Source organism: Taurulus bubalis (genome assembly GCF_910589615.1).
Source record: "Taurulus bubalis genome assembly, chromosome: 4".
Taxonomy (NCBI): Eukaryota; Metazoa; Chordata; class Actinopteri; order Perciformes; family Cottidae; genus Taurulus; species Taurulus bubalis.
The window spans coordinates 22202421-22211943 of NC_136592.1; the positions used below are offsets into that span (position 1 = coordinate 22202421).

At 39.7% G+C, this 9523-nt stretch overlaps 1 protein-coding gene across 16 annotated transcripts in view; it reads left to right on the forward strand.

Moving 5' to 3' along the window:
• Nucleotides 1–5211, forward strand: part of celf6 (CUGBP Elav-like family member 6) — a gene marked incomplete at both ends in the record, with an annotated part of 117733 nt that extends 112522 nt beyond the window's left edge. For 6 of the 16 annotated variants that reach the window (XM_079217245.1, XM_079217246.1, XM_079217238.1 and 3 more), the window contains 2 exons: nt 846–929; nt 5084–5211. In XM_079217245.1, the coding sequence (XP_079073371.1) occupies nt 846–929; nt 5084–5211 (212 nt within the window). Of the gene's footprint in view, nt 1–845; nt 990–5083 lie in introns of all 16 variants that reach the window. The other 10 variants (XM_079217248.1, XM_079217249.1, XM_079217241.1 and 7 more) reach the window with 2 other exon arrangements.
• Between the last annotated feature and the right edge of the window lie 4312 nt (nt 5212–9523).

Here is a 9523-nt window from a genome sequence, read left to right on the forward strand (position 1 = left end):
ACTGTCACAGAGTAATTGGGACAAAAACTTGGCTTACACTCTGCCTCCTCCTCCCCTCTCTCTTCCACTGTCTCAGTGTTCTCTTTCTCAATATAACCATCTTTATCTTTCTCTTCCAATCAACCTCCTATTTTTTTTCTCCCTCCCTCTCTGTTTTGATTCTTAGGTGTTTATCTCTTTTACTTCTATCTATGTTCCTCTACAGCTGTTTACATGTGCGCTACAACTGCGCCCACGTTTTCTGAATTCTGAATTTCTGCTTCTCAAGTTCAATTGTTATTTTTATTTATTAAATTCCCACCTATCTATACAGTTATTATGCCACACGTGAATCTAATGGGAACCACACAAATAGATTTGAAGCAGAAATACTTAATTGATGTTCAGGGTAAATTGATACTTTACAGTTGCTCTTATATATAAGAATACATAAAAGTAAGAATATATACAACACAATAAATGCATGGAAGTAAATCACAAAAAAAAACAGAAACAAGGAATGATAAATATAAGTAATATGTGCATCAGACACACACAACATATAAGTCAAGAAAACATGTTGAGAAGTGGAATGTTGTGCGTTCAATAGAAATGCATGAATGATTTGTATAATAACATGTGTGAACGTATAACTATGAATAGGATGAGGATGTGTGGACTCTATGCTGACTAGGTTTAAAACAACGAGTATTTGTGCCGCAGGTAACATAATCACAATGTGGTGTTTACATGGCTCCTGCGTTCATTGGATTATTGTTGTGATTGCTTTATTGAGTCATTTCTCTCTCTCTCTCTCTCGCCCTCTGCTCCCATGTAACCTCCTGTTGTCTTTTTCTCATCATCAGGGCCAGAAGGTTGCAACCTGTTTATTTATCACCTGCCCCAGGAGTTTGGAGATGCGGAGCTCATGCAAATGTTCCTGCCTTTTGGCAACGTCATCTCCGCCAAAGTCTTTGTGGACCGAGCGACCAATCAGAGCAAATGTTTCGGTGAGTCAAACATTGATCTTCAATCACCATTGAAGAGCAGCAACAAGGGCAATGCACAGGTGCTCCCTGGGTCACACAGGCAAGATGATGGGGCTCGGCAATTGTAAAAAGGAGAGTGTGGTGTGAGAAGGTGGACGCTCTAGTTGCCTAAAATAATACAGGCCAAAGCCACCATGAATCCCTCACATAGCTAGTGACCTAAACATCTTTCCATACACCTACTCATTGCTCTCTCACAACATTCCTAACACAATCAGGGTCCATCTCCCCTTCTCCGCCTTTCCCAGACTCCTTTACCCAGGAGAAAAGCATTTTCCCAGACACCCTCAGTTCTCCACCCGGGAAACCAACAGCATGCCGCCGCCCCTCCCCTCGTCTTCTCCCGCCTCCCACACAGCAAACCAGTTCATCAGGGTGGAGGCGATGGTGGAATCTATGGGCTTAAAGAGATAATAATAGACTGGTGTGGGTCTTACCGTTGATTCAGTTGGACAGTAGCACCCAGGAGACAGGCATAGAGAGAGAGAGAGAGAGAGAGAGAGAGAGAGGCTCCCAGCATTGGCTTTCAGTTTCTCTTCAACATGGCACGCCTACGAGGCTTTTTCTTCCTCTCTTCCCTCGTCCGTCCATCTCAGGACTCTCTCCCTTTGTGTGCTCTCCTCTAAACATATGCCTCTCGCCATCACTATCCGTCAGTCAACAAGGGGGAAGGACAAAGGGGCGGTGACCTCATCAGTATCACCGGCTTATTTTCCGCGGCTTGTAATTAAGATTTTAGCTGAAAAACAGCAATAACCCATGATTCGTTTGTGGGGACTTTTTCTTCGCTCATTTCTCCCTCCTTTTTATAGCAGAAGCCCCAGGGCTCCTTTGTAAGACATTAACAAATTAGACAGAAGATGCTGTGCATTAAGAAGGAAAAGTTATTAGGCCTCGAAGAACGTGGAACACTTCATCTTAAAAATGTGAGTTTAGCCTTGATGATGTGGTTAATGGGCACCGTAGACTCACATACTGCTCATGTGTAGATATTATCAGCAGAACAATAGATAGATGAATAGACTGATTAATTGTCCATTAAAAAAAATATATATATATTTGGCTTTGTGCATATCGATGTGAAGCCATGGATATCATAAAGACCATATTTTATACAAACTACCAGAAAGCCAAAAATAACCTTACTGTTAGTTGAGGACATTTCCAAAGCACAGTAGTATATATTAAAATAGGACAAAATGAAAAAAAACAGCGATACAAGTTTATCATTCATATCGATCATACAAACAGTCCAGTCTGCATATAGCATATAGTTACCCAGGATTTGAATTGCCACACTATCCTTTGAGCAGCACATCATATTTCATATCCTAAGTTAGATAACCCTCTTTTTTCTATCTTCCTCTAATTAAAATCTAAAAAGCAAAATTGCAAATTCATCATCTAAATATAGCATAACATTCTGTAAAAATCTAAAAAGTTTATTGATGTAAAAGTTCTACTTTATTTTAAAAGGCAGCATAATGCAGTGTCTTAGTAGATACAGAATGTGTAATCATGGTTTTTAAATTTTACATTTTAAAAACGCCTTGGCACTGCAGAATTATTCTTGTGAGTTTCAACAAAAACGTCTCTGCGTACGTCGCCATATTTCTCTGCAGCGCAGGTGAACTACATGTTGGGATTTTGAGAGTAGATAACCAGACATCGCTCTTTGAGATGGAGTGTTTACAGGGAAGTTTGGAAATTTGAATATGATAAAAGGTCAGTGGAGGAGCACTCAAAGCATGTTCTTATAAAAGATGTATTTTTGGAGTAGGATTTGAAGTATATGCTCTTCAGGGATGCATCAGTCAATTCAGACAGATGTCTGTTTAGTTTGGAATTTGTATTTGCTTTGCGATGAATTGGATCTGAATATGTGACATGGTGTGATATTAAACTCTTACTTGTGCAGAAGAAGTGAAGAAAAGACTTTTGGGATTTATAAATAATGTCGCTTCAAAACAATTAAAGAAAAATAAGATGACAAGATGGGTAATAATATAGCCTGTGTTATTAGCTAGAGATGCTTGATTGAGAATGTATAGAACATCCATAAAGTATAGTTTTGCAACCTATAAAAAGCTACTGTTGAGGAGCTATATGATTGTGTTTAATCTAGCCGTAACTCTATGGATATAACATTAGCCTTAATCCTCTGCATTTAGTCACTCAATATTGACTTTTAAAAGTGATCAAAGCTTACCTTGTTAAGTGGAATTAGCTGGATTTAGCTTGACAATGAATTTCCAAAGGTTTTTCTGAGAATGGAATAACACACACAAACACCTAGAAAGCCTAATTCTTTTTAGAAAGGATTAGAAAACATAAACATGCAGCAGAGATGCAATTTACATGAAAGGGCTTCCGAAAAACATGATACACTTTTTGTTTCTTTCCTTGTTTTTTCATTGTTGTTCTTTCCCACTTTTACATCAGGGAAAGTTACATGTGCATGTTCATTTCCTCTGCACATTAATGTATTCACTGCGCATTTACTTGTCATCCTTAGTTAATTTAACCCTTTTAAATAGTCTTTAACAGCCAAAGGGTTTTCACAGCATCCATGCACCGCAGCACTACATAGTAAGTCCTTCTTTTAGGGAAACGTGAGACATGTGTACTGCAGCATCTGATGCTCAAACTGGTTCGTGACTTTTTTCCATATTGTCAACCAATTATGTCTGCAACCTTGTATGTGTTTTATTAAAGATGCATGACATTACAAAGCATGCAGATATTCTGCTATTATGGATGGCTGCTGTGAGAGCCGTACTTCAACCACTAGTAGTGTTCGGGGTATTGAGTTGCTCGGCACTACACGCTCACTGCTGCATCAAAGACATGAAACATCAGTCAGTTACTTTGTCTCGAGAAATAAATTGTTCAAATATATTGTAATGATTTTAGATTATTTAAATGTATATGGATACCAGCGCTTAAAGTTTGCGGTGCAGCCTGTGTCCTCTCCTTCAGTACTTTGACCCCCAGCATCCTATCTCCTTTTTGGCATGTGGATGTAAATGTGAGGTATGGGGATTCGTTAAAGCCAGGGATTTTGTGTGTGTGTGTGTGTGTGTGTGTGTGTGTGTGTGTGTGTGTGTGTGTGTGTGTGTGTGTGTGTGTGTGTGTGTGTGTGTGTGTGTGTGTGTGTGTTTGCGGGATTGGGAGGGGATCACTGCCAACTGACAGGCCCTTCCCTGCTCTGTTTGTTTAAAGGGTTTGTAAAAGCAGCAGCCTTATCTTACCCGCACTGACAAAAGCCTGCCCTCTCCCCCCCAAATTAAATTGGACCCATAGCGGTGTGATCAAATCAGCTGGCAGGCGGAAAATTCGGGCCGTCAATCACAGAGGTGTCTGATAAGAGCAGGCAAGGAGTCCCGGTGTGGAAAGCTGTGGGCTCATTCCGCCTCGACACCCAGGTGATAACTCAGAGCAGCAGGCACCTCCGTCCTACACCTTGCTCCTAGCATCTCGTCACGACCCCCGTGCCCTTTACTCTTTACTCAGATACGGGCTCAGTCACACACGTGCATGACAACACGCGCACGCAGCCCCTGTCACTCTTACACAGCTCAAACACGCAGGTAACATTTACAGACTTTGCTCTCAAAATCCACACACGACATGAGACTCCTGTTTTTTCTTCTCTCTAATCTTTGAACACCTTTTCATGTATTTTTTTTTTGGGGGGGGGGAGTTAAACTCGCGGCTCCTAACAGCTCTTCTTCGTTTGATTTTTAATATCTGTGTTATTAGCCTTTGTGGTATTTTATGTAATCTTTTTAATTCAAAGATTTTCAATTAATCCCCGGAAAAGAGAAAACAAAGAGCTATTGTTGTGTCATTGTTGAGAGTTAAAAGGGTCTTCTTCTCTTCTTTCATCTCGCCTGTCTTTTCTCCCTGTCTCTTCCTCTCTCCCTTTCTCTTCTCTCGTTTTCTCTCTCATCTCTCCCCCATTCTTCTCCCCCTCATGTGTTGTTCCTTTTTTTTCTATTCTCCCATTTGTTTCTGCACCCATCTCTCTCTCCCGTTCTGTGTTCTTGTCTCAGGCTTTGTGAGTTTTGATAACCCGTCCAGTGCTCAAGCCGCAATCCAGGCCATGAACGGCTTTCAGATAGGCATGAAGAGGCTGAAGGTGCAGCTAAAGCGGCCAAAGGATGCCAACCGACCTTACTGACTCGTCTGCTGTCCATACCCAGGTATAAAACCACCCATGCCACAATACACCGTGCCATGCCTGCTCTCAATCCAAACAACCTCACTTGGATAGTTTACATCGTGCTGCTGCAGTACATGTGAACGTCTGAGAGTGCATTATGCAAAATAATACAAATTAACATAACACACATTTTACTTATTTTATCCTTTTAAAGTCATATTCAAGCATTAAGAACTGAGAGCTTAACAAAATAAAACAATTATAAGCCATTTTTAAATGTATATTAAGACTATTGGCAACTTTTTGTGGTGATTGGACAAGGATGAAAATGAACGACACTAACTCTCCAGTCTTCCCACCAGAACAAAATCCAACCACCCATCATTTGCATTAAAATATAGTCTCTGTTGAAATCTACATATATGACAGACTTATAGAACAAAAAAATTCAATGAACTAGTTAAATATCTAATATGATCAACTACGGAAACATGTAAAAAGGTGTCAGGGCACTATTTTCTAGATTGTACAGGCGCTCTTCAGTGAAATGTTTTGACAGATTTCCCAGCTACACTGAATTGTTTGTGTTTCTTCTTGGGTTTGAAATCTATATGTATATGAAGGACGCTCCAGTGCAATTCATGACATCATCAATACCCAGCTGTGCATAATTACCCGTGAATCGATGAAAGTTGTTAAGCCACAAATTCAGAAAACCAAATAGCAGATTTAAGTACTACAGCATGATGAGTAAACAAATGTTTGGAAGAAAAGTTTGTGCTCACAGCAATAAAATCAACAAAAAAAATGCTTAATGGAAAAGCACTTACTTGGCCTACAAACTGCCGTGGCTTGTATAATGGCGGCCCAAGCACCAATCCCACTAAGCACCATTGGGTGAGTTAAAGTGATGCTTCACCAAACTCTTCTCAACTGACACAGTCATAGTCCATTCTCATGATCTGTCATTTAGTGTGTGCCAACTAACCAAAACATAGCATAGGAATGCTGTGGCATTATAATTTTAACTTGGTTATGCATTGAGTGCTCATTGTAATCAACTGTAACCTTGTAGCAAAGCAGAACTGAATGCTTAGATAACTTGTGATTTGACCGTGTATAAAAATAAATAAATAAAGATATATATATATATATATATATATATATATATATATATATATATATATCCAGCAACAAATTATACGTTTTACACCCGATAAAATTCCAATTCAAACATCTATATTGAAAATGTGTTGTGTGGCCCTGGGGGAACGGGTTCATGCAAACTATGCCAGTGTTTATACAGAAGAGCTCATTTAATACTGAACAATGTTTAGTTAAAATATACCCTATTGAAATCACACTAATCCACTTTGGCATAGTTGATGTTAACGATGGCTGCTTTTTATTATGTTGAGCAAACAAGAGACCTTGCAAATGTATAGTTACCTATATGCTGGTATTGTATCCGGTTACAGATACCTTCAATATCGAACAGTTATTGTTTGAGCCCTTACAAACTCTGAGCTTTTATACAAAATAATAAAAAAAAGAAGGTTTACTTAAAGTGGCACCATCCTTCAATAAAGACTAATTTCACAGTGTCAGGCTTGATTCAAAGAATCATCACCCATCTGTTACAAAGTGCAGCTGCCAGTGAAAAATAATATAGATGCATGCTCTCTTCGCCCAATTGCAGAGACAACTTTTCATTAGAATAGCATACGCCTGGATTATATTCCTCCATAAATAAAAGCATGGTAATACCATTTGTTTGTTTTAGATTTGACTCTTTAAAAGCCACACGAAGGCATTAATGGAAGGTGGTATGCAATACAAATGATAGATGCTCCATTTATCTCTTGCCTGATAGCATTTGAATAGGGCCATGTCCTGCAAATTGAAGAGAGGCTTTCAAAGCAGAAACCCTCAAAAGAGGGGTGGGGGGTTGAGGGCTTGGATTTTGATTTACTATAGCGCATCAATGAGGGACAAATGGGAAATATCCTGCAACAGCATTGAATGACCAGGCAGTCATTGAGATGTACTCAGGATGTCTCCAAGTACAAACATGTCCTGCAATAACATTCTGTCACTTTATCAGGAAGTGTGTGTGTGTGTGTGTGTGTGTGTGTGTGTGTGTGTGTGTGTGTGTGTGTGTGTGTGTGTGTGTGTGTTTTCATGTCCTCCTTCGTCTCTGGTCTGGTTCAATCTATCTCTTGTGGTTTTCTTCTGTTACTACATCACTTCTGGTGTTGAGTTCAGGGAAACCAAGAGTAATTTGATGAAAACATTAAAGGAAAAAATACCACAATGGTTTCTGAGGCCAGCTCCTGGTTTAAAGATTTACTAAAACCATGGGGGATCTTATATTAAGAGGTTGGATTTGAACAATTTGAGCAATCTACTTTGAATAACTTTAAAGATTGTTTTTGTCTCCCTTATATTGCCTTGTATTTTGAAAGACACGTTCTTGAGCAAAAGACTGAAATAAGTAACATTCAACTGTTACTGTTTAATTTTCTAAATCCAACTGCAACAACAATGAAAAACTTCGATGAAATTTGAATGATGAATTTTTTTGTGTTCCTTTGGTAAAAAACTTCAAAATGTAGATAAGTCCAGAAGCCCCCTTCTTTTCCTCTAATACTGACGATTTCGCTTTGAAGTTGAATTAAAAGCACGATCAGACAGCATTCTCTTCTGCCAGTCTAGGAGCCCTGCTATTCTGAAATTGCGTTCTGTGTCTTAAAAGATAAACTTAATGCAAAAAAGCTGAAGCACTCACTGTACGGCCACCCTCATAGCAAACAATGCAAGGCAAATCCAATTACTGTAGACAGGACAAGTTTCTGAAATATGCATTTCTGCCTTAAGGGTTATCTTTGTGAATATAAATACATCAATTCAACCTTTTAACCTGCAAATGTTGTCAGCCTGAGAATATTTCGCCACCACATTGAGGCACAAGAAAAGTCCCCTTTTTTGCGCTTTGTTGAGGATTATTTGTCTTATTTCTGTTTTACTTGTCCACTTTTTTCTGTATTTTTTTTGTTATGGTAATAACCATAATAACTTCATTTGATTTGTCAGGCAGAATAAGTGAGAGTGTGGAATAAATACGGAACGGGTACTTTGAATTCTGACTTCAGGAAGAGAAAATCCCACTGTTTCTTTCCTTCTTTTGCACCCCCACCACCTGGCAACCTGACATGGCCAATCACAGTGGGAGGTGGCCTTTCTCCGCTATAGCCACATCCCCCCCACCCCCCACACACCTGTCATGGGGCCAGGTTCCCACAGCTGTAAGTTGAACCCATGGTGTCATTTTCTTTTGGATGACGTCATGTGGTGGGACTGTGACTGCGTTGCATGACGTGGCATTGATTGATATCTCTGAACTCTATCTCTTTATAGTTTGCCCTCCTTTTATATACTGTATTGTATATTGGCAATTTGTGGAGTGCAGTAAACCGATGCCTCTCTTGGCTGGTACCTGTTGTACATAATGTAACAATGTGCTGACTGGTTGGTTGATTATTACTGGAAGTGGCCTTTGACCCTTTGTGCTATTGTACTGTGTGCCCTTGTGATGTTTTACTTTCTCTCGTGGGATTCATGTGTATGAATGTACTGTATTTTCTTTCTCATTTATCTATTTCTTCACATTCACATCAACAACTATTTTTTTTACGAAAGTCTGAATCTTTGCAAAAAAGGACCTTTTTCTCCCTCCAATCGACAGCTGTTTAGTTGAGCGATGGCCAAGATGACCCTATGTTTGCGAAGCCAATTAAATCTCCACCGTTCGCGCAGAGAGCACAGGCAAATGTTGACACTCCACTTCTCCGTGGATTCCATTTGTACAGGGAGTACTTCTGCAAGATTGTTTTGTTTTCCTAACATGAGAATCACTTCCCATTTATTTATTTATGAGGGTGCAAACCAATTACGCCGCGATAGCAGAGCTACAGACCCACATGGCCAAAATGTGTCCACCATACAGCCACACTGTACACATAGATGTACGAGCAAGGTGCAGAAAGAGAACAATACAAATACCTGGGATGAGTATTTGCTGCTGCCCGTTGCTTTTTAGCCACCAGATAAATTAGCTCTCTTGTTTTTTTGGCTTCCATCTGAGATAATTATTACTCGCTCGGTCAGAAGAACAGACAGCAAACAGAATCACAGTGAAAGAGGCCCTTTCTTTGCAAGTGAGGGGATCTATTTGAAAGGAGCTGTGTTTTTTTTCTGCTCTGTGCTCGTATATAACACCAGTGGCTTAGAAAAGACGGCATCTGTAATCGCGACTGTTCGTGAGTGCTTT